The sequence below is a fragment of the Prionailurus bengalensis genome, chromosome B2 (assembly GCF_016509475.1).
Source record: "Prionailurus bengalensis isolate Pbe53 chromosome B2, Fcat_Pben_1.1_paternal_pri, whole genome shotgun sequence".
NCBI classification, from domain to species: domain Eukaryota; kingdom Metazoa; phylum Chordata; class Mammalia; order Carnivora; family Felidae; genus Prionailurus; species Prionailurus bengalensis.
In genome coordinates, this window is record NC_057349.1 from 29,623,738 (window position 1) to 29,648,688 (window position 24,951).

At 52.9% G+C, this 24,951-nt stretch overlaps 1 protein-coding gene across 4 annotated transcripts; it reads left to right on the top strand.

Annotated features, from left to right (window-relative positions):
* The first annotated feature begins 4,189 nt into the window (after nucleotides 1–4,189).
* On the top strand, nucleotides 4,190–22,611 carry DDR1 (discoidin domain receptor tyrosine kinase 1). 4 transcript variants are annotated; one of them, XM_043591026.1, is made up of 18 exons: nucleotides 4,190–4,306; nucleotides 10,969–11,101; nucleotides 11,193–11,295; nucleotides 11,493–11,721; nucleotides 13,332–13,479; nucleotides 13,713–13,821; nucleotides 14,293–14,479; nucleotides 14,591–14,837; nucleotides 15,369–15,464; nucleotides 15,592–15,743; nucleotides 16,643–16,808; nucleotides 17,791–17,901; nucleotides 19,012–19,256; nucleotides 19,430–19,557; nucleotides 19,803–20,021; nucleotides 20,500–20,734; nucleotides 21,338–21,487; nucleotides 21,594–22,611. In XM_043591026.1, the coding sequence occupies exons 2-18, from the start codon at nucleotides 11,011–11,013 to the stop codon at nucleotides 21,732–21,734; spliced, it is 2,757 nt and encodes a 918-aa protein (XP_043446961.1). In that variant the 5' UTR covers nucleotides 4,190–4,306; nucleotides 10,969–11,010; the 3' UTR covers nucleotides 21,735–22,611. The 4 variants fall into 4 exon arrangements, with proteins under 4 accessions (XP_043446961.1, XP_043446960.1, XP_043446962.1 ...); XM_043591025.1 differs by lacking the exon at nucleotides 4,190–4,306 and adding an exon at nucleotides 5,949–6,059; XM_043591024.1 differs by lacking the exon at nucleotides 4,190–4,306 and adding an exon at nucleotides 7,417–7,602.
* Nucleotides 22,612–24,951: the final 2,340 nt, after the last annotated feature.

The window sequence follows — 24,951 nt, forward strand, 5'->3', positions numbered from 1 at the left end:
GTAATGTGGAGCATCTTTTCATGTGTCGGTTGGCCATCTGGATGTCTTCTTTGGAGAAGTGTCTATTCATGTCTTTTGCCCATTTCTTCCCTGGATTATTTATTTTTTGGGTGTTGAGTTTAAGTTCTTTATAGATTTTGGATCCTTCCTTCCATTTCAAACAAGGTAATGGAAACCCTGTACACATCTTTGCACACCTGTACAAATATATCCATGTAGGATAAATTCTTAGGGGTAGAATTGCCAGGGAAAATTATGCACATTTAATATTTTCATAGACACTGCCATTTCCTTAAAAAATCTGTTTACACATATTTGGGAAAAATTCTACACATTCTCACCTCATTTCCTGGTCCTGTCACATAAATTCTCTTTGGAGTTTCCCCCAGGTGCCTGCTCTATGACTTCCTCACTCTGTGACCAGCCCCCATTTCAGTAGCCCAGAGGCCCCAAGTTCTAACTTCCTTGTACTGGACCTTGAGGGTGAGGAGCTTTCTGGTCCTTAACAGGAATTCTATCACTACAGGTTTCCTCTGGAGGCTCCTGAAGGCCCTGGTTTAGTTTAGCCCTGCTTTAAAACTTGAATAATGTATGGACCCTTTTGAAAGAAATACAATCCTCATGGACTTGACTTAAATTATTTTTATAATTTAAATGTGTGCAAACCATGCATGCAAATTCAGCTAACTCTGAATTTCTTATGCTTCAATACTTGAGCAGTTAGGGGCACCTGGGTGGCTCAGTCTGTTAAGCGTCTGACTTCAGCTCAGGTCATGATCTCACAGTTTGTGAGTTCAAGCCTGGTGTTGGGCCCTGTGCTGACAGCCCAGAACCTGCAAACTGTTTCAGATTCTGTGTCTCCCTCTCTCTCTGCCCCTCCCCTGCTTGTGCTTTGTCTATCTCTCAAAAATAAATAAACATTAAAAAATTAAAAGAAAATACTTGAGCAGTTATAAAGCTGTAGAAACAAAACAAAGTAGAAATAAATCCACATAAAAGTAAAAAGGCAATTTGAAGTAACTAATTTGATGTGATGAGTAGCTGTTTTTCTGAAATGAAGCTGCTTCTGGCAACATAAACACATACTGCCTAATTCAGGTTCTTTTGAAATTGACACAATATTCCACTGTGTGCCCAGTGATGACTCAGTTCTCCCCATACTTGTGTCTATTCAAATTGCTAAGAAATCTTTGTCAGTACATGTCTTCTGGACTTCACTTAGTACAAATGCAGCCCAGACAGTTACAGAAGCTAACTTGACCATAAAAAGCTAAACACAAACATAAACAAACACAGACACTCACATACTAGCCCTGTATGTATGTAAGATCTGTTACATATGATCCAGAAAATGCTTATAACACTTTTAAAAAATCACCAATGAAACAAAAACATGGAATTTAATCATTTTCACAGGGCATCATGGGTTGTCAGGAGTCCAGGGACCTCAGTTTGAGAAATACTATCCTAGTAGTGACCTTGACTTCCAGTGTGACCTTGAGCAAATCTTTTGCCATTGTTGGATCTCTGTACATTCTTTGTACACAAACAATGATTTTGTGGGAGGTGGGTGACAATGTATTCTTGGGAGGTGAAGGAAGTTAGAGTCTTTTTGAGGACTAAAAGGAAAGGACAAGGCTTTTTACAGACCCTAGATTTGGGAAAGTAATGATGGCTAAGACCCTACTGTCTAGCTTTGGCTTTGGAGTTAAAAGGCTTAGGGTTTGAATTCCAGATCTGCCAGTTGCTGTGTATGTCTGTGAGCAAGCTGACTTCTCCTGTTTCTGCCCCTGTAAAAGTGGGCATATATCAAAACGCTACATCACAGAGCTGTGGTGAGGACCAAATAAGGTGACTCAGGAAAGTGATGAGGGCAGAGCCTAGCCTTAACAAGGTTCAGTAATCAGCAGTGTTTTCAGAAAGAGGCCAAGGGCTGCAAAGGACAACAGAAAAGAGAAAGTAAAGATTCTGAGATTCTGTCTATAAATAGCAGTATTTCTGATACATGGCTGTCGGGAAATTTCACCCTAATGAGACCTGCAGCAACCCTGTCAGCTTCCACTCAGCCTTTCTCATTTCTCCTTGCCTATCTGCCTTTCCAGGCCCAGGCTGGAATCTCTTTCCCCCACCCCCAGGCTTTCACTTCTTTGTCCAGCCAATAATATTGGTCAGCTGTGAAGGGAGCGCCCCCCTGTGGTCACCCTGTTCACTGCAGGGACCATGAGCCTCACAAAAGAGTCAGATGAAAGGTGGAGTTTTCCAGGGAGAGCAAGACTCAAGTAGCTCAGGTGAGTGTCTAGTCTAGCCCCACAGAGGCTGATATGGATCTCCCTCCTAGATACCTCCCCCTTTTGAAGAAGAAAGAGAGAGGTAAAGGAATTTAGGAGAGGCCTGGGTGGGAAGCAGTAACTCCTCAGGATCTGAGGCAAGTTACAACCTCTCCAGGTCTGGTTCCCCTTTCATGAGGAGCCCTGCGTCTCGCACCTCAAAGGCTCCAAGGAGACAACTAAATGATGTGAAAATACCAGAAAAATATCTAGCACATACACTGCTCTTCTGTAGGATCTCAGCATTTCCTCCTGGCATTCCAGGCTGGGGGCGGGAGGTGAAATACTGGCTAGATGTGGCCGGGATAAAATTGGAATCAACTCCTCCCTCCCCCCCAGCTGTTGCTCTGCCAGATGCTGCCAACACACTGCTGCCATAAACCACCTTTAAAATCTAATCAAGCCATTGATTAGACGTCTACTTTTTTCTTTCGTATTCCAGCTCAATACCCCAAGGCTCTTCCTCCTCACCTTCAGAATAAGCCAAACTACTAATGAGATTATCTCACCTCACTCTGCCTTTCTGGGTTTACTCACCTGGACAGACCCTGTCTTCCAGTCACAGCTGCAGTTCCCCATAAAGCATGTCTCCTTGCTATTGTTCCCTCAGCTTCTTCATGGGAGTGGCCCTGCCTCATCTCTGCAAATCTCTTTCTGACTTAAGGTCCAATTCAAGCTCCAACTCTTCCATGAAGTCTTCTTTGATCTTGACTCAGGAGGACCCAGTCTGCTCCTCCCCTGGGTATCCCCAGCTCCTTCCAGCTCCAATTATAGCAGGGGTCATCCTACGTTCCATGATTACATACATACACATACACATTCATATATATATGTGTATATATATATATATATGCATATATATGCATATATATGCCTCGTTCCTCCTCTAGACTGTAAATGCCTAAAGGACATGGAGCGGGTTGGGTTCCTCAATGTATCTCTCATAGCACTTACTTTCAGAGCACAAACAATAACTATGGAAATCAATTGGGAGGTGGAACTCAAGAGACCCAAGTGACACATGAGGGAGCCAAAGAGGGCTCCCATTAGTGGAATTTGGTTGGTTGCTTCCATGAAAAGGGTTTGTGCTTTACAGATGCCATCTCATATTATCATCCCTACAGACTCCAGGGGCAGGCATTACCATGTCCATCTTACTGGTGAGGGAACTGGGATGTACTAGGACTCAGTATAAGAAACTGGATGGTAAGTGGCAATGTCAAGCCTCACCTCTGAGAGGCCAGCCCTTGCTTTCTTCCCTCCCTGTTTGGTACTCTGCCTACTCTCAGTGCTGTGAGAGGCGTGGTCAGTACCTCTCTCCCTGCGCCACGCCTCCAAGCCTAATCAGTCACCTTTGGCTTTAAAGACATTTTTTCCAAACTAAGAATTTGTGCACACTGACAAGGACATTTGATTTCAGAGGTGGCAGGTCAGCATATGTTTAAAGTTGGGGCTGTTCTTGAAAACTAAGTGTGTCTTTTGCAAAATCCTTAAAGAAGTGAATTCTTAGGGACCCAGAAGGCGGCCTCCAAAGGCCTGCAGCCAGTCAAGCTAATCTCTCTTCCCTTGCCTGGATTCTCCCCCACTTGGCAGGACCAGACATCCCCTGCTTAAGTAAGCCCTCAGCCACAGCTAGCCAATGCTGCTTTCCCCTTACGCTGCCTCCCTCATCTCCCTTTGTCTGGGGTCTCTTTGTCTGTGGTCTCCCTTTGGTTCAGTTTTGAAGCCCTTTGCCCCCTCCCCTCCTTTCTTTTGGTCTGGCAGCTCCCTCCCTCTCTGTGGGACTGCGGCAGTGGCTTGGGGGAGGGGAGTGGGGCTGGGTTGCCATGGTCACGTCGAAGCCGGCCGCAGCTGGCTAGGGCAGCTGCTCCCAACCCCCGGATGGGCGGACAAAGCCAGGCGTCCTTGGCAGTCCCAGACCTGGAACCCCAAAGGCCTGAGACGGGGGGACTGGGGCCCAGGAGAACCCTGAGCTGGAGGTGAGAGGGCAGAAGCCAGAGCTAAACTGGGATGGCAGCAGTGAGGACTGGAGCTGCGCCCATCCCTCACGGGGAGGGACTGCTCTTGGCTGTTGGTGTGGGAGGGAGGCAGCCTGGCCACTGCAGGAGGAGGGGAAGGATGGGGAGTGCTGTTGGGGACTGTGGTGGAGCCTCAAATGGACTGAGGGACTAGGATGTCCCCAGGGGGAGGTCTGGGGTCTCTGTGTCCTGTCACTCAGAAACAGGTTTGACTCAGACATTAGGCCTCTGTCTCCCCTGGTCTGTCTCTCCATTGCCCCTTCCTTTCCTAGCTGCTTACACTTGTCATCTCCCTCTGTCCCTTCATTTCAAACCTTAGGCCTCAGTCTCCCTCCTCTTCTCCATCTCTTGGTTTCACTCCAACCCCTTTATTTTTCTCCTTTGCCCTTGTTTCTGGTCTGCCCACCTCTTAGGGCTCCACACTTTCCTGCCCTCCTTTCTGAGTGCCCCCAATGACTCCCTGTCTCCACTCCAGTTTGTTGCTCTTTCCAGCAAACTTACCCCCTCGTGCTGTGTGTGCCCTCATTCCGCCCCCCCCCCCCCGCCCCCATGTCCTCTGATTCATGGTTCCCCTGGTCCTTTGAGTTCCATCCCCACCATCCCATCTTTCCCCACCCCCCAGGCCACCCACAACTGAACTGCTTCGTTTTTCTCCCCATACTATGTCATCTCTCTCCACTCCTTCCACTTCTGGGCCTCAATTTCCCATTTCTACTTGGGGATATCAAGGCCTGACTCGTGGTTGCAGCGTTGCGCCCCTGTGCCCGTCAGTTCTCAGTCTTCCCAGCTGCTGACCCGGCCTACTTGCTCCAGAGGCAGCTGCATCTCCTGGGAAGGGGAATGCAGCTAGTGTGTGTGGGACCTTCTGGTCCATCCTCCCTCTCACTGGTCCTGCTGGGCTTCCCTGCGGTGGCCTGAAGCTGCTTCTCTCTCCTACGTGCCTCTCCTCACGTTTTTTGAGCTGTTTCCCCTCCTCTCCTTCCTGGGTAGCAGGAAGCCTTTGGCCTGACGGGGAGGGAATCTTGGATAGGAGGGCATGGATGTGGAAGGAGTGGAGGTTTCTTTGTGGGCTCAGGAAGACATGGGGTTCTCTGGAGTTGGGAGTGATGCAGCAGATGTGGGATGGGCTCCAGGGCCATGCAAGGCTGTGTGGACTCAGTCTTTGGCACTGTTCTGGGGGCCCCTGGATGGCTGGGATTTCCCTCTCTGGCCCCTGGGAATCTCGGCTCAGAGCCCCGCATTCCAGCCGGCTCCAGCCCCCTTTCCGCTGTCACTTGACTCCGCTGGGGCCCAGCCCTGCATCCCTCCCACTCCTCCAGCTTTGGGCTGGGGCGAGGTGGGCATCACTGACCAGAAATTTCTCTTGTGGGAGACCAGGAGGCAAGAGTTTCAGGATTCTATGGTTTCGTCATTCTCCCCAGCGGACCCCTCGGTCTGGCCCCGCCACGTCACCTGGCCGGGAGTGTGGGTCTGGGGTGTGGAATGTCCCATAGGGGTGTGAGGGGCTGCCGCTCCTCCTTCCCTGAGGCGTCTGGCTGCGGCCCAGCCCCGCTTGCCAGCCCGGGGCTTCCTCCGAGCACAGTCCCTGGAAGGAGGAGCCGAGAGTCGGCCCAGGTGAGGTTACTGGGGAAACCTAGGCCCCGCCCCCTGCCCGGCTCCACCCCCAGCCCAGCCTCCCCGGGGCCCAGACACCCCGGCGGCTGTCTCCAGAGGGGTACGTGCTCTTGGGGACCCCTGGGGATTTGGTCGGACGGGACGGTGGGAAGAGGCAATTCTCCGAGTGACCCTGGGGCTGTCTATTAGTGTCTTAGCAGTCGGGCGTCCTTGGATTAGTGTGTTCTGGGGGTTTGGAGCTCTTGCCCATATGTGCCTTAGCCTCTCCCGAGGGCCAACTTCTTCCTGGTAGTACTTTTGTGTACTTATCTGGTTAGGACTTCGTGTTTCTTTCTTGGGACTGTTGTCTGGGACTGCACGTAGGGTGCGAGCTGATATCTGCTGTGAGGTGCAGTGAGGCCGAGATCTGCAATGGACTTAGAGATCTTTCTGAGCCGGTGACATTGATAGGTGTCTGGCAGGTGTGGAGAAGCAGTGTCCTGAGGCCTCTCACCAGAGCTCCTCTGTCCTGCCCACCTCACCCCGCCTCCTTGCATCCATCTTCCCTGGGACTCCTGGTCCTGGTCCTGGTCCTTCTGGGCTGTGTCCGATTTTCTCTTTGCCTCTATCCCCCTCAAGCCCCTCGCCTTGTACAGGCCTATCCCTGCCAGTGGTCAGAGTCTCAACCCCGCCAGGGCCAGAGCTGACTGGGCCTGAGGAGGGCTTGCCCTGAGGATTCCCGGGTCTTGAGCAGGAAGCCCAAAAGAACCGGTGTCTGGGAGTCTGGGCCCCAGGGTCCTTGAGAGGACTGAGGGGGGTGGTGGGTGGAAGTAGAGAATGGGGCGAGGAGAAAGTGGGGGGCCATCAGGCTCTGGGAAAATCTGGGTTGGGGTGTACAGGACAGGAGGCAGGAGAGTGCCAGAGAGAAGCAAAAGTTGGTGGTGTGAAAAATGTGGGTCTTGGGGGCCTGGTTGGACAGGTGAGCCTGTCCCCTTCCTCCATCCAAACTCCTGCTGCTGGGTTGGGCACCCGGCCTGTGGGAACCTGCTCCTTCCCTGTGCCCTGGGGCTGCCCCCTTCACCTCCCTCTCCAGGAACTGAGCCCAGAAAGGGGGAGTAGGGAGGGGACCATCCCCTCCTGGGGCCTGGATTTGTGGGAGGCCCCAAGCAGGGCCTCAGCTTCGACTGTTCCCTTTAGTGGGGACCGCGGGGGTTGGGCCGCGCGGGTAGGCGGAGGGGGCTGGGCACGCCGCGTTGAGGGGACAGCTGGGTGGTTACCTGGGGGAGGCCGGGGCGCACAGGGGAATGCGGGGTGGGCGTGGCAGCCTAGGGGAGCGCGCGGCCCGGAGGGCGGTGCCGGGCGTGGGAGCGGCGGGTACAACGCGGTCCTTGGAGGGGGAAGGGCGGCGACCAGGGCGGGCGGGAGGGGGAGCCGGGCTAGGGGGAGGCGGCGCCTGGGCCCGAGCCGCCCCAGCCCTGGCTCCTCTCCCCGGAACAGGCCCCCGACAGCTGCGCGCGGGAGCCGCCTCCCGACACCCGAGCCTCGCCGGCGCCTCCCCGCTCCCGGCTCCTGGCTCCCTGCGCCTCCCCCGCCCCTCGCCCAGCAGCCGAGGAGGCCCCGCTCCGGGGTCGCACGCAGGGGTCTTCCGGGAAGAGCGATGAGAGGTAGGGGGCGCGGCCGGAGGACCCCTGAGGGACGGAGGGGCGGAGGCAGAGGCCTGGGGCTCCGGGGGAGGCGCGGCGGCTGGGTGAGGGCCTGTTGGCGCTGTTCTTGGTTGTCCAGCCCCGCCGGGCGTGACCCTGCTGCCCCCCCCCCACCCCAGCGCTCTGGCTTACTGTCTGAATATGGGGGGAACCCCCTGATCTCCGCGAAAGTGTGTTCCAGCCTTGAGGAAGGACCCCTTTTACTCAGTGTGAAGGAACTGACCCACAGGAAGACAGGTGCTTGTGTGTGGTCTCACTGAATCATCTCCTCGGCCCTCTGGAGAAGTGGGCCTGCCCTCCCACCAGGCCAGTCCCTGTGGGCATCTGCTAACTGCTACGCCTCCACTCAGCTCCCAGTTGGGCAGCCTGCCCCCGGCCCAGCAGAGGCCTTGACACCCTAACCTGCCAGTGACAGCCTCTGGATGGTCATTTGGTTCTGTCGTGAGAATGTGTCACTGCCCGGTCAGCACCATCCTCAGTGTCCCATCCCCCACTCCCTTCCGCACCCCTTCGCACCCCCTCCAGGTCAGACTTCACCCAGCCTTCATCGCACAGGTCCCCTGCTGGCTGGACCTTCCTTTCCAACACCACCACCACTATCCCCAGTCAGTGTCTGGTGCTGAGACTGCCTCTTGCCGCAGGCACTTAAGTGCATCCGGAGTTGAGTGCTAGAGTGGACCCAGGTGAAAGCTGAGAGTATGGGAAAATGGAGCAGTGCCTCCTTATTCCCATTTCCTTCTGTTCCCCACCGCCTTGACTTCCCTCTGGCTTGGTCATGGTGTGTATTAAGGGGTGGGCCCCAGTGCTCTTGGGATGCTGTGCCTGAGACCTTGAGTGTGTGTGTTTCACACTGTCCTCTGATGGTAGGCTCGTGTGGTGTCTGTCATATTATGCTCACAGGTGTCTCAGGATGGCTATGTTTTGTTTGTTTGTTTGTTTTTTACAAACATTTTTGATAGTTTATTTATTTTGAGAGCGAGAGAGAGCAGGAGAGGGGCAGAGGGAGACAGAATCCCAGGCAGGCTCTGCGCTGTCAGCACAGAGCCCCATGCAGGACTCGAACTCATGAACTGTGAGATCAGGACCTGAGTCAAAATCAAGAGTTGGATGCGTAACTGACTGAGTCAACCCAGGCGCCCTGAAGATGGCTATTAACTAAGTGATGGGATTGGACTTTAAAGAAGGCCAATGTGTGGATGGAGTTGATGTGTGTGTGAGCATCTGCATTTGCCCCCGCTGGGAGTCCATGTGTGTAACAGATTTATGTGGATGTCACATGTGAGTGTCTCCGAAAGTGTGTGGAGAGTTGTCTGTTACAGAGGGGGGTGTGGGTGTGGATGTGGGTGTGGGTGTGTGTGCTACATCTAGCCCCAGTGTTTACGGGGCTCTGTCAGTAAGCTCTGTAGGCTGGCATGTCTGAGGTCTGTGTGTTTGGGAGGGGGTGGGTATACAGAGCTGTGTGGGTGTTGTCTGTGGTGGAGGGTGGGGGTGAGAGAAGAGAGGGAAGGACCTGCAGCAATGTCCAGGTCTCTGCTTTGTAATTGGTTGAAATGGGGTGGGGTGGGGTGAGGTTAGGGGTAAGTCTTCTGGGCCTGTTCTTCATGAGTCTGACCCAGTGGAGAGAAATGAGGTGATTGGAGTGTTGGAGGGGTTGGATTGCCTCAGACATCTGTGTGTTTCTCTGCTTGGCTCTGTGCCCTGTGCTTCTGAGCCCGCTCTATTTACCTCTTGCTTTGTGTTTCTCGCCCCGTCTCCCCCTGCCTCCTATCCTCTGCCTGTCTTTGTATCTTTGCCCGGGGCTCCTCTAGCTCCGTCTGGCTCTGATGACTCATCTGGGATAGGCATGAAGGTTACCCACGGGAACAAGGGCCCCGCTGTTCCCGAGAGAGGTGGGGGTGGAGAGCGGCACCCAGGAATTCCAGGCCAGCCGCCTGGACCTTGTAGCCTGCTCCCCTGCACGTGGCTCCTGGACCTCCAAGGGACCAGGTGTGATGCCTCTGGCTCTAGCTCTTCTTTGATGCCTGGCTGCCCCCCGCAACTCAGTCAGCCCCCTCAGCTGCTGCTTCAGAGCTGTGGGGTCTCAGCTGCCTCTTACATTCCTGCCCTAGAGCATTATGGGAGCAGCTGGAGGAGGACAAAGGGATGGGGGAGTGTCCCCCCACTCTTCCTACCTCCTGGGGTGACCTGGCCTCCCTGTCTTTAGACCCGCCCTCATCTCCAAGGCAACGCAGGCCTTTCCTAGCTCTGGGCTTTTCCTTCAGAAGCAGCCACCTTCAGAAAGTGCGACCTTGGGGGACAGGATGTCTGGGTCTTAGGAAGGGAAGACAGAGCAGGGAGAGCTGGAATGGGATGCTTTGGAACTGATGGCAAATATGGCACTAGGGGTCTCGGGATTCCAGGACCTGGAGAACTCAGTGCAGTCCTCCAGGAAGAGGAGAGGTCAGAACAGTTTTTCCTGCCGCTGGGGCTGGGGAGGGTACATACCTGGATTCACAAGGAGATGCCAATTGGAATGGTTTTAGGCCACACTTGCCACCTGGGCCCTGGTGAAGAAGAGCAGGGATTCTCAAACTTTGATGGGCACAGATCACCTGGGGATTATATTAAAATGAAGATTCTTTTTCTTTCCTCCAATTTTTAATTTAAATTCTATTTATAGTTAACACATAGTGTAAAATTTAGTGATTCATCACTTACATATAGCACCTGGTGCCCATCATTACAAGTGCCCTCCCTTAATGTCCATCACCCATCCTGCCCATCCCTCCCCCACCCCCATCTCCCTCCATCAACCCTCAGTTTGTTTTCTATCATTAAAGTCTCTTTTAGTTTGCTTCCCTCCCTCTTTTTTCCACTTCCCATATGTTCATCTATTTTGTTTCCTAAATTCTGCCAGTTTGCCTTCCTACCAACAATGTAAGAGGGTTTCCCTTTCTCCAAAATGCAGATTCTGATTCAGCAGATCTAGGGTAGGGGTGAGATTCTGCCTGTCTCCTAAGATGCTGGTCCAGGGATTACACTGGGCTTAGTGCGGCTACAGAAGACAGTGAGATTGGAAGGCACTGGGGTCCCCCACTTCTCTTAGAATTCTGAGCTCCTAGGTGGAGAGGAGACCAGAGTTTAGGCCAGTGTTTGGCACATGGGAAGCATTCTAAAAATATAGCTGATGCTCTTAAACAATGACTGCTTTGTCATTTTCCTCCTATTATTCCCAAAGCAGCCCATTCTGTCTGTTTTTGCCTGTTGTGACTCTGTCTGTTGTGACTCAGTCTCCTTGATTGCCCTTTAACTTAACCTACTACTTACCACTTGTTTTGTCCCCTGCAGAGATGCTGCCTCCACCCCCTTAGGCCTGAGGAGTCAGGAGCTATGGGGCCAGGGGCCCTTTCATCTCTACTGCTGCTGTCGCTGCTCTTAGTGGCAACTGGAGATGCTGACATGAAAGGACATTTTGATCCTGGTAAGGAGACTGGCTCCTGGGTCCCTGAGGATGGGGCTTTGGGAGACAGAGTTCAGGGACCTTGACCCTCCGTGTGCCTGTGTTCACCCAGCCAAGTGCCGCTATGCCCTGGGCATGCAGGACAGGACCATTCCAGATGGGGACATCTCTGCCTCCAGCTCCTGGTCAGACTCTACTGCTGCTCGCCACAGCAGGTACCTGGAACCTCTGGGACTGCTCTGGAGGAACTTTCTGGGGCCTCTACTTGCCCTTCCAACTCCTCTGCCCATGCCAAGAGGCTTCTGGGAGGGCAAATGCCAATGAACTTCCCCACCCCCAATGCTGGGGGAGCTATAAATACGAGAGACAGAGACAGACCAGATGTTCCTTGTGATCTCTTGCCCCGTCCCAGGCTGGAGAGCAGCGACGGGGATGGGGCATGGTGTCCTGCAGGGCCTGTCTTTCCAAAGGAAGAGGAGTACCTGCAGGTGGATCTGCGGAGGCTGCACCTGGTAGCTTTGGTGGGCACCCAGGGGCGGCATGCTGGAGGCCTGGGCAAAGAGTTCTCCCCCAGCTACCGGCTACGTTACTCCCGAGATGGCCACCGCTGGATGGACTGGAGGGATCGCTGGGGTCAGGAGGTAAGGCTGGCAGGGGCATCTCCCAGGAAAGGCTGGTTCTCCTCTCTTCCCCACTTTAAATTTTTTTTTTTTCAACGTTTATTTATTTTTGGGACAGCGAGAGACAGAGCATGAACGGGGGAGGGGCAGAGAGAGAGGGAGACACAGAATCGGAAACAGGCTCCAGGCTCTGAGCCATCAGCCCAGAGCCTGAGCGGGGCTCGAACTCACGGACCGCGAGATCGTGACCTGGCTGAAGTCAGACGCTTAACCGACTGCGCCACCCAGGCGCCCCTCTTCCCCACTTTAAATGCCACCTGTCCACTGACGACTCTCCCAATTTATACCCTCTCTAGCCCAAGACTTTCCCTTGAGCTGCATCTAGTGTTGCAAACCTGACCACCTTCTAGGCCTTTCCACCTGGATGTCTAATGGGTTCTCAAACCTACCATAAATTTCCCTAGTTGAACTTGAATCCCATTCCCACCCCACAACTGCTCCTCTCCTAGCTCAGGCCAGTTGCTCAGGCCATAAGCTAAGATACCGCTCATTTCTCTGGTCTCTCACCTGCTAATTCCAAAGCACCAGCAAGGCCAGTCTGTGCTACCTCCATGATATTTCCTAAATCCAACCACTTGTCACCGCCTCTACCTCTACCACCCTAGGCCCTGCTCACACCATCCCCAGCTTAGATGAACACACTGGTCTCCCAACTGTTTTCCTGGCTCCTCTCTGTTTCCACCTGAAATCATATCTCCACCTAGTGGCTACAGACACTCTACCTGAGAAAATGCAAATCAGATGAGGCGCACTTGGCTTATAGCCCTCCACTGGCTTTCCGCTCTGCCAGAACAAAAGCTGAGCTCCGTCCTGGGTGCAGAAGCTTAGCTTGCCCTGGCTCTTGCCTGTATCCCTTACTTCTCTTTCCTATTCTTGTTCCACCTGGGCCCACTGGTTTTCTTGCTGTTCCTGGAACAAGCAAGGGTTTGTCCCACAGCCTCAGGACATTTTTGCATGCTGTTCTCTGTGCCTGGAAAGCTTCTCCCCCAGATCCTCAGCTTCTCCTTCCACTCAGTTCTCCTCTAAATATCACCTCCTCAGAGAGCCCACCTCCCCCTACTCCAGCTCCACACCCTGCCTCTTGTTCTTCACAGCTGTTTTTCCTACTGGAATCTCAGTACTGCAAGGGGAGAGGGGAGGGACGGATGTTTACCACTGAGAACTTACATAGCTGGCACAGAGTAGGCACTCAACCAGTGCCTGCTGAGTGAACAGAGAGAATGGGGTAAAGGTGGGGGGAGCCAAAGCAGGGGTGCAGAGCTGTGAGGGACTGGATAGAATCTGTGCACAGTGGGATGGGTGGCTTAGAGACAAATGGAGACGGACAAAGAGTCGAGGCTGACACTGGTGGTAGAGGACAGACTGTCAGGCTGAGAGATGTGTCAGAGATCTTTGCTGTGACCCCTTGTTTTACACATGCCTGGCTATACCCCATATTCCTGTATGCTTAACACCACCCTTCATGAATCTCTCTGACCACTGTGTGCTGGGCCAGGGAACAGCTGGTGACTGGGAAGTTAGATCCAACCTGTAGCCTTTCCCACTCATGCACGCTGTTTCCTGGGCAACAGGTGATTTTAGGTAATGAGGACCCTGGGGGAGTGGTACTGAAGGACCTTGGACCCCCCATGGTGGCCCGACTGGTTCGCTTCTACCCCCGGGCTGACCGGGTCATGAGTGTCTGTCTGCGGGTGGAGCTCTATGGCTGCCTCTGGAAGGGTGAGTCATTCAGACCCCCAAGAATTCGTTTCCTGGCCTGGGGCCTGGGGAGAAGGGCATCCAGGATCCTCTTTCTCTTGTTGGGAAGCTGTCACTCTGAGTGAGGAAGGGCCTAGCCAACATTGCCTCCTCCATGCTGGCGGGCCTGTGGAAGGACACAAGAAGGGGAATGACGCAGGGGAGGTGGCGGGAGGCTTCCTGCCTCTAACACCTCTTCTCCTACCCTGCCCCAGATGGACTCCTGTCTTACACAGCCCCTGTGGGGCAAACGATGTACTTATCTGAGGCAGTACACCTCAATGACTCCACCTACGATGGACATACCACACACGCTGTTGGCGGGTAAATGAGGCAGGCCCTGCGGGGCATGAGCCTATGCGCTGGAGGGAGGATGCAGTGGATGTGTTAAGGAGTCTGGGCAATGAGATGGAAGAAGTGGGGAAAGGGTTAGGTGGGGCCTTGGGGACACAGGATCAGGATTGAGGGTAGCAAGGCAACTACTAGCTCATGTGACACTTTGTGGGAATTAGAAAAAGGCAACCCTTTGCTAATACACATCTGTTGGAAACTGTCACAGTAAATTCACACAACGTAGGTTGAATGGTGCCTCCGAGAGATGGTGCCTTCCTGCAGCTTATAGCTGCAAAGTACCTTGACAATCCTGGGGGTGGGAAAGAGAGAACCACAGGAAGGACGTTGGGGCAGGAGGTAGGGGCTGGTCCAGACTGGCTGGGGTTGGGGTTACAGAGCACTTAAATGGGTGGCACTCTCTTCTCTCCCACCCTCCTCTTCCTTGGCTCCCCTGCTCTCCAGGTTGCTGTATGGAGGTCTGGGTCAGCTGGCAGATGGTGTGGTGGGGCTGGATGACTTTAGGAAGAGCCAGGAGCTGCGGGTCTGGCCAGGCTACGATTATGTGGGATGGAGCAACCACAGCTTCCCAGGAGGCTACGTGGAGATGGAGTTTGAGTTTGACCGACTGAGGGCTTTCCAGGCCATGCAGGTAAGTGCATGTGGCTCTTAGGCAAGGTTATGAGACCAGGGTGGTTGCCCCTGGGGTGCTTGCCCAGGCTCTCCTGGCTTTGACCCTGTGTCCCTCCTCCCTTCCCCCCAGGTCCACTGTAACAACATGCACACCCTGGGAGCCCGCCTGCCTGGTGGGGTGGAATGTCGCTTCAAGCGGGGCCCTGCCATGGCCTGGGAGGGGGAGCCTGTGCGCCACGCCCTGGGGGGCAGCCTGGGGGACCCCAGAGCCCGGGCTGTGTCAGTGCCCCTGGGCGGCCGCGTGGGCCGCTTTCTGCAGTGCCGCTTCCTCTTTGCTGGGCCTTGGTTACTCTTCAGCGAAATCTCCTTCATCTCCGGTAAGCCTCTGGTCTATGCCCAATCCTCAACCTCTGGGACCGCCAACCCGCAGTACCCACTCCTGGCACCAAAATATCCACTCCTGGCACCATGTTTATGTAGCACTCATGAGACTTTGCAAGCAGGGATGCTCCAAATAATTTGAACACCTCCCTACCCCTTCCTCCCATCTCTGTCTTTCACTTTATGAGCCCTTCACTCATGACTGATATTGAGCAAGTAGGACAGTGTTGGCTGTAAAAATACTGAAGTACTCTGTGCTAGTTAAGAAATAACCTCTTCTCCAGGCTTCCTTATACCCAGCTCCCCACTTGGGCCTCTCTCTAGGAGTCCTGCCTCTCCCCATAATCCAGCACCTAAAAAGTTGACATCCACAACAGCCAGGCCCCTCCCATTCTGATTGGTTGGTACATATACCCAGTGTCAGCCCTGCTCCTGGAAGTAGAATTCCCTAGGTCTCATGCAAGTAGCTTTTCTTTGGTCCGTCTTCCCTATCTGACTCCTTCCTTTCTTCTCTTCCTTCTTTGCAGATGTTGTGAATGACTCCTCTCCAACTTTGGGGGGCACCTTCCCACCAGCTCCCTGGTGGCCACCTGGCCCACCTCCCACGAACTTCAGCAGCTTGGGTGAGCAGCCCTGGGGCGTCCTCCTGGACAAGTGTATTCTGGGCTACTATCCCTCCATGCCCCGCCCCCAACTTGCGTAGGAAGTGGTTCTGACTCTCCAGTGTTTCTGATTCTCTGTCTCTGCCAGAGCTGGAGCCCAGGGGCCAGCAACCTGTGGCCAAGGCTGAGGGGAGCCCAACTGCCATCCTCATTGGCTGTTTGGTGGCCATCATCTTGCTGCTGCTGCTCATCATTGCCCTCATGCTGTGGCGGCTGCACTGGCGCAGACTCCTCAGCAAGGTGGGCAGAGCGAGGGCAGGGCCCGAGCTACAGGGGGGGTGGGTGTGGGTAGGAGGAGTTGGGGGGTATAGCCTGGAGAGGACAGACAGGGTGTGGGTGTGGAGAGTGAGGCCAGGCTGAGGCCAATGTGTGTGGGGAATCCTGATTAGTTTGGGTCCTGCAGGGACCACAGAACATTGTCTAATTAGAATAATTAGAGGTGGACTTAGTAAAGAGATAGGTTATAGAGGAGTGGGCAGATGTATGAAAATTAGAAGGAGTAGTGCAATTTCCACAGATCTGTTACCACCCATAGGCCTGGAAGATGAGAGGAGGGCAGTTGCTGGAAACTGGAGGAGTGAGTCTGGGGAAAGGGCTCCTTGAGAGGGGCAGTGGACTTTGCTTCAGGGACACAGCTAGCCTAAGTACACCTCTCAGGGAGAGGCTGGGAGCATAATCATCCTGACCTCACTTCTCGCCTGCCCAACAAATTCCTCTTGGGCCAACCCAAACCAAGCCTGTTGATACAGTCCACACTGGTCCACCTTCTGGGGTAGAAGCTGGATGGGAAAGGTGGAGAGTGGAGCTAGAGAGGCAGGGAGGAGCTAGAGGAAGAAGCCTGGCACACAATCCGAGCCCATGTCTTCCTGGCAAGAATCAGTGGTGGTGATATGCATGAAGGTTGAATGATTCCATAATTATCTGGTCAGATTTGGGTTGGAATCCCAGAATGGTACATCAGGGGACTCACTCGTATGCTCTTGAACCTCTGTTTCTTTACCTGTGAAATAGAGTTAATAGTAGATACAACTGTGGGACTGTCGTGAGGACTGAAGGGGAGAAGGTGGGCATGGCATTTAACGAGCTGGAATCATGCACTAAACAGTAGCCACAGTTAATCTTCCCATTCCCATGACAAGGCTGAGCGCCGGGTATTAGAAGAGGAGCTGACAGTTCATCTGTCTGTCCCTGGGGACACCATCCTCATCAACAACCGCCCAGGCCCTCTTGAACCACCCCCTTACCAGGAGCCCCGGCCTCGTGGGAATCCGCCCCACTCTGCTCCCAGTGTTCCCAACGGCTCTGGTAAGACCTGCTTTGTTCTAGTCCCACCACCATCCTCTGCCTGTTTTCTTATGGTATCCCTTTTCCTCTCTGTTCCCATTCCCTTTTCCTGTCTTCTCCAGATTCAACTCATTTTCTTATTTCTGTGCCCCTGGTCACCACACTCTGTGTCACTCCATGTCCCTACCATATAATCTTTCTTAAGAATTTTTTATGTATTACCCATAATCCCTAGTGGCCTTATCCTGTCTCAGTGTCCCATACACAACTCTTTTCTCTATTGTTCCCTCTCATTATGTCTTCCTGGCCCCTCTCCTTTCTCCTAGATTCACTGCATTCATTCTGTCCGTCTGTCCATCCATTATCCATCCTTCTATCTGAATTCATACATCCATCCATCTATCTGTCCATCTTTTTGTCTATCCGCCATTTGACCATTTGTCTATCATCCATCCATCTATCAATAAATATTCACACATCTATTCATCCATCCATCATCCATTCAACCACCCATCCATCCTCTGTCTATCCATCTATTCATCCATTATCAATCCATGTTCATCTATCCATTCACCTATTCATCCATCTATCCATCCATCCAACATCCAGCCATTCATCCATCATCCACCTATTCATCTATTCATACATATTCATCCATCTATTTGTTCATCTCTCCATGCATCCATCCATCTATCCATTCATCTATCACCCACCCATTCATCTACTCATATATATTCATCCATCCATTTGTTTATCTGCCCATCCATCCATCCATTCAACTATTCGTTTGTCATCCATGCATCTATCCACTGATCTATCCATTCCTTCATTCATTATTCATCCAGCTATCCAGCACCCTCCAGACCCTTGTTTTATCCTGTCCCTGTCTCTCAGTACATCCATCCCCATCAGCTCTGGTCTTGCCCTATTCCAGGTCTCCCTGTCTGTCTAGCCTTGAGTCTCATCCCTTCCCCGTGTCTCCCCCCCTTCCTTTTCCCGACAGCGTTGCTGCTCTCCAATCCAGCCTACCGCCTCCTTCTGGCCACTTACGCCCGTCCCCCTCGAGGCCCCGGCCCCCCCACACCCGCCTGGGCCAAACCCACCAACACCCAGGGTAAGCCCCTCTGCCCCTGGGCTTCTCCAGGTTCCCCATACCTCTACTGGGGCAGGGAAAAGTCCTCACATTTTGCACTCCCTCCTCTCCCTGCTGTGGCCTCTTCTGCTCTCCTGAGCTCCCAAGGAGGAAGCTCTTATGCCTTTAGCTCTGTGCTGTGCTTGCTCCTTCTTAAGGCCTTTCCCTTGAGCAGAGGAGCAGAAAGGTCAACGGTTCTCAGCTCTGTCCTCCTTTTCCTCTTCCACCCCATCTTTTTTGCTCTCCAGACCCAGAGAGGAGGTTGCTATGCTGACCCCAGGTTCTCTTGTAACTCCTTCTTTGTTTCCCTTCTCTCTAGAGGTGCCAGGAGGAGGGCCTCTCACCCTGGGTGCTTGCCCTCTCCCCCCATGTGTTCTCTCTCTGCAGTCCCAGAGGTGAAGGCTCACACCCTGCCTTTCCTGTCTGCTCCTCCTCTTCTTGATGTTGCCTTCTCATTGTTCCCCCCTCCCAGAGCTAAGAGAGGACAGCTCTGCTTCTTCTTCTTTGTCTGTAGTTTCCTTGTTGTGCTGGCTGTGAGGAACTGTTCTCCTCTCCTCCTTTCTGTGTGCCCCTGTCTCTGCTTGTCTTTGAGCTTGGGGTGTTGGGTTAGGGAGGGTTTGGGTAACCACGGCAGGGAGGAGCCAAGGCTGAAAGCAAGGGGGTGTGAGGTGGGTAGAACAGCTGTGAACAGGAGGGGCTGACAGTGAGTGGAACAAGGGTTTGGAAAGTAGGGGGTGACTGGATGACTGGCACCATCCTTCTTCCAGTGGTGGGTAGAGGAATTCCTCTTCCAGCCAAGAGTTACCTCATGGTCTCTTGGGCTGTGCTGGGATCCCTAGAGAATAGACTTTATGTCATTCTTTGTTCAACCATTTCTATTGCCTTAAACTCTGGAACAGCTAACTCTCATCTCATGCCAGCGTCTTCTCCGGTTTGAGGTTCGTGGGTAGAATACCAAGAAGATGGAGAGTAGTCCCAGTCTTTCACCCAACAGGGAGACAGGGGGCCTCTGGGAGGCTGCGGTGGAGAGCCATGGCTCTCAGGGGCTGCTCCTGATGCCTTGTCCTGTCTTCTTTCCCCTCAACTTTCCAGCCTGCAGTGGGGACTATATGGAGCCTGAGAAGCCGGGTGCCCCGCTTCTTCCCCCACCTCCCCAGAACAGCGTGCCCCATTATGCCGAGGCTGACATTGTCACCCTGCAGGGCGTCACTGGGGGCAACACCTATGCTGTGCCTGCACTGCCCCCAGGGGCTGCTGGGGATGGGCCCCCCAGAGTGGATTTCCCTCGGTCTCGGCTCCGCTTCAAGGAGAAGCTTGGCGAGGGCCAATTTGGGGAGGTAAGGAAGATCCCTGTCCAACTCTCAGTAGTGTCTCAACTATCTGGGACTCTGATGCCATGCCCATATGTCCCTCTTGGTTGGAATCTGTCAGCTGTGACTGTGTTATTCCAATTGACCCTGTGACCTCAGTGAACTGTGTGACTATCTAACAAATGAGCTTCTTTCCCCAGGTACATCTGTGTGAGGTAGAGAATCCTCAAGATCTGGTCAGTCTTGATTTCCCCATTAATGTGTGCAAGGGACACCCTTTGCTGGTAGCTGTCAAGATCCTACGGCCAGATGCCACCAAGAATGCCAGGTGAGGAGCAGGCATGGTGTCTGGAGATAAGGAAGGGAGGCCATGAAGAGTGGGGAGTGATCTAGAGACCAACAGAGGGGGAGTGTCTGGGGAAAGAAGTTTCCATCTTAGGCTGATCTCAGCCCAGGTCTCAGTGCCACTAGTGAGTTAGCTTGTCTGCTGGGGTTAGGGTGCTGGTCTACATGAGCAGGAGAGATGGTGCAGGTCAGCCCCTCAGTGTCCCTGCCACCTACCTGCTTCTCTAGGAACGATTTCCTGAAGGAAGTGAAGATCATGTCGAGGCTAAAGGACCCAAATATCATCCGGCTCCTGGGCGTGTGTGTGCAGGACGACCCTCTCTGCATGATTACTGATTACATGGAGAATGGTGACCTCAACCAGTTCCTCAGTGCCCACCAGCTAGAGGACAAGGCGACTGAGGGGCCCCCTGGGGATGGGGAGGCTGCCCAGGGGCCCACCATCAGGTACCCACTTACTTAGGCTGGCCCTTCCCTGAGAGCTCCCCAAGGCGGTCTCCTCTCCCCTCGTTCCAAACCAGAGGGAGAGAGGGGAGCATGGGATAGGGAGGCAGGTAGATGTTCAGGGGGGTGGGAGCTGGGATGAGGAACATGTGGCCATGTTCATCTGGGGACTGAGGAGCAAAAGGCCAAAGTTACTATCTTGTAGGTGGTAAGGGACTTGGGCTCTGTCAGGCATCCCCCCCGTTCTCTCACCCTTGTCTGAGTCCAGACAATAAAGCGTAGTTCCCTGGGTCATATGAACCAAACAAATGTTGAGTGGGCACCTACCCCTGGCCTCTACATGGGCATTCCATCTCTGCACCAGAAATAGATATAACCCAGTCCCAGGGAGTAGGCTCCCCTTCCTCTCCTGGGAATCTGTGAGATGGGGATCAGTCTGGGGCTGCCCCAGTGACCTTCTGTTTTTGGTTCCCTTCCTCAGCTACCCCATGCTGCTACACGTGGCAGCTCAGATTGCCTCGGGCATGCGCTATCTGGCCACCCTCAACTTTGTGCATCGGGACCTGGCCACAAGGAACTGCCTGGTTGGGGAAAATTTCACCATTAAAATCGCTGACTTTGGCATGAGCCGGAACCTCTACGCTGGGGACTATTACCGAGTACAGGGCCGGGCAGTGCTGCCCATCCGGTGGATGGCCTGGGAATGCATCCTCATGGTGAGAGGCCCTGAGAGAGGCATGCAGGGTGCAGGGGAGGGGAGGTGGGGGAAGACAGGGCATGGGGAGGCCAGGGGAGGAGAGCACAGGCTGCTCTGTGGTCTTGGTCAGTCATTTGCCTTCCCTGGACTGCAGATTCCTCCTCAATAAAGTGAGGGTTTGGGCCAGTGCTCTGTAAGGTTCTTTCTGGCTCTAGGGCCCAGAGAAAGTGGGGAGGAGTGGTATGATGGGAAAGGGTCCAGGAGCCAAAAGTGGGTACAAGAGCTGGAGTCAAGGTGGCAGAGAGCAAGAGAAGTAAGGAGAGACAGGAGGCTAGAGATAGAAAGGTGCGAGTTGGGAGAAAATCAGGACCAGAAAATGGGGGGGCAGGGTGGGGAGGGAGGGTGGGTAGAAAAGGAAAGAGGCGAAAGAGAGGACTAGAGCCTGAGAAAGAAGGCAGAGCCAGAAGGAGGGAGGAGCAGACTTGTTGGGAGAGGGGGCCAGCCAAGAGGGAATCCTGCTGGGGTAAGAGCTAAGTGGACATGGGGCTCCCTGTGGGGAGAGGAGGAGGGTTTGTGTGGCCTGATGCCTTTGTCTGCCTTTGTTGCTTTATCCACGTACCAGGGGAAGTTCACGACTGCAAGTGATGTGTGGGCCTTTGGGGTAACCCTGTGGGAGGTGCTGATGCTCTGCCGGGCCCAGCCCTTTGGGCAGCTCACTGATGAGCAAGTCATCGAGAATGCAGGGGAGTTCTTCCGGGACCAGGGCCGGCAGGTCAGAACAGAGGAGAGGGTTGTGGGTCTGGGAGGGCCAGAGCCTGTCATCTTGGGGACTAAAGAACATTTGTTCCCTGCCTTTCATCCACCCCACCACAATGCAGGTGTACCTGTCTCGGCCCCCTGCCTGCCCACTAGGCCTGTATGAGCTGATGCTTCGGTGCTGGAGCCGGGAGCCTGAGCAGCGACCACCCTTTTCCCAGCTACATAGGTTTCTGGCAGAAGATGCTCTCAATACAGTGTGAATCACACACCCAGCTGCCCCTTCCTCAGGGAGGATTCAGGTGAAGCCAGAGGCAATAAACAAGAGGATTTAACATCACCCCCACTCCATTCCCATTCCCGACCACCCTTCACCTCTGAGAGAGAGGCAATGTGACCATAGGTGGGCTGGGCCTGCCAGGGAGCTGATGCCTTCCCTTCCTCGGACACACTCTCATTTCCCCTTCCTGCTCCCCTCCTGGAAGCCTCGGCCACCCACCCAGCTGGCCCTGTGGATGGGATCCTCTCTGACCTCTTCTAGTCATCCCTGGGTGGGGAGGATGGGGGCAAATATAGGGCAGACACTGGATAAGGCCTATTGGAGCACCTGGGCCCCACTGGACAACACTGGTTCCTGGAGAGAAGGCTGTGGCCTCCCCAGCCTCTCTTTCCGTCGCACACTGGACCCCACTGGCTAATAATCTGGGGATGAGGAGGACAAGAAAGGGAGGATGTTCCCGTGTTGCCTTGTTCTTACTCCTGGAATTGTCCTTGGCTTTGGCTTCTCCCTCCTCTATCCTCTGAAACACTGGACCTGGGGGTGATTCCTGTCCCCTCCCCCCCCCCCCCCCCCCAGCCATCCCTACTTCCCACCTGCTGTGTTGTAGCTAGAACTTCTCTCAGCCTGTATGTTTCTGTGGATTAAGTACTGGGATTAGGGGAAAAGAGGGAGCAAGGGCCTGTGGCCTTGGGGTTGGACATCTCTGTTGTAGCTGCCATATTGGTTTTTCTATAATCACTTGGGGTTTGTACATTTTTGGGGGGAGAGACACAGATTTTTACACTAATATATGGATCTAGCTCAATGCAATTTTAATATCCTGCACTAGGCAGGTAATAATAAAGATTGAGTTTTCCACAGCTGTGAGTGGGTTTCTTGGGGTTTTGGTAAAATCTGCTTCCTGTATCTACTCCCAACTCATTTCCTTTCTCTCCCTTTTTCTCCTTCTCCCCATTCCATTTCCTACTGTGTATTTTGCCCAACCCAGTGTTCTGTTGTCTCTCTATAAGCCAGGTTCTTGCCTCTGGGACCTCAGGTCCTACGTGAATGTATGAACCTTGTCAGCTCCATTGGGAGCTCTGCAGGAGGCTTGGAGGGGGGTGAATTAGGCCAGGGGTCTTAACCTTAACCCATGGAACCCTTTGGCAGTGTAGAGAGGTCTAGTGATTCCTCCTGAGAATTATTTTAAAACCCATTACACAGGGACCCCTGGGTGGCTCAGTCTCTGTTAAGTGTCCAAGTCTTGGTTTTGGCTCAGGTCATGACCTCACGGTTTCCTGAGTTCAAGCTCCAGGTCAGGCTCTGTGCTGACAGTGCAGAGCCTGCTTGGGATTCTCTGTCTCTCTCTCTCTCTGCCCCTCCCCTATTCATGCTGTCTCTGTCTCTCTCAAAATAAATAAATAAACTTAAAAAGAAAAACATTATGGGGCGCCTGGGTGGCTCAGTCGGTTGAGCGTCCGACTTCAGCTTAGGTCATGATCTTGCTGTCCGTGAGTTCGAGCCCTGCGTCGGGCTCTGTGCTGACAGCTCCAAGCCTGGAGCCTGTTTCAGATTCTGTGTCTCTCTCTCTGCCCCTCCCCCACTCATGCTCTGTCTCTCTCTGTCAATAATAAACATTAAAAAAACTACACACACATAAATGTGTATATATCACATATATATCACAGAGATCAATTGAGTTTACTAAAATGTTTAAAAAACATTTAACTGTTTAAAAAAACACAGTAACCTACATATTTCTTTTAAATATATTTAATAGGGGCGCCTGGGTGGCTCAGTTGGTTGAGCATCCGACTTCGGCTCAGGTCATGATCTCACGGCTCATGAGTTCGAGCCCCATGTCGGGCTCTGTGCTGACAGCTCAGAGCCTGGAGCCTGCTTCCGGTTCTGTGTTTCCCTCTCTCTGCCCCTAACCCACTCGCATTCTGTCTCTGTCTCTCTCAAAAATAAATAAACATTAAAAAAATTTTTAAATATATTTAATAACAAGATCTAGCAGCAGGTGTAGTAACTCTTAATGTCTCCAAATAGTAATAGGCATAAGAAATACTTGACACTGGGAGATTTCTATAAAGGTAGTGGGATATGAAAATAGATGTGGTGTCTTAGTGACAAGACCCCGGTCCTACTAATACTACTGAGGGTTTTGCTCATATTCATTCTTGGAGGGAGTGCCAAATTTCAGTTAGAGATTAATAAAAACAGAGGTGTAATTTTTTTGGGGGGCCCAATTCTAGGACTCCCTTCCAGGGTCTGGAAGTCCCAGGGGGAGAATCCTTGGATTAGGCTGATCAAATGTACAGATGACCTAATAGGTGTGAGCTCTTTGGATAGGAGCTAGAATCAAGAGCTTAAATTATCTCAGAGGTTTGGAAGGATGAGCCACAACCACCGAGAGAGTATTTAACAGAGTTTAAATTGGTTGGGGAAAAAAAAAAATCACTTGCAAGTATTGGACAAGGCAGACCTATCTTGATGGAAGTTCCTGTGAAATAAAGACCCTGGAGTCTTAGTTGATGATATTCACAAAATGAGCCAAATGGGTAATGAAGATACCAATAAAGAGAGTTAAATCTTATGTTGAATTAATAGCCCCTTGGGATCCAGGTCACAGATTCTGCTGAAACCTATGAAGGTCCGAACACTGTGACCCATGTTTTAAGATATGCATTGATGGGTCAGGAGTTTAGAGGCCACAACCCAGCATGGTGAACAATGGAAGCCATAGCAATGAGCCGAGAACTCCAAAGCTCTAGGCCTATGCAACCACCTAGTGTTCATTTGAACTTGTCTTGGTGTGTTCAAAGCTGCTCCTTCATGGTTTCCTGACTCAGTGAATGGCAGCATCATCCACTCAGCTGCACAAGCCAAAAACCTGGGAGCATCCTTGACACCCTTTTCCTCTACCCTCACCTCCCAAGTGCAGTCTATCATGAAGCTCTGTTGATCTTTCCAGATTTCCCTCAAATTTATTATTTCTATCTCCATCTCCATCCTGGCACACACTACCTCCATCTTGTTGGGACCACTGCAGTGGTCTCCCGGGGTTTGTTCTTGTTCTCTGATTTGTTTTCAGCCCTGCAGTCAGACATAAATCTGATCCCCACTACTTTATTTCAAATCCTTTAATGGCTCCTGTTGATCCTAGAATAAATAAAATCTTCTGACCAAGTTTGCCCTCTCCTTCCTTCAGCATCCTT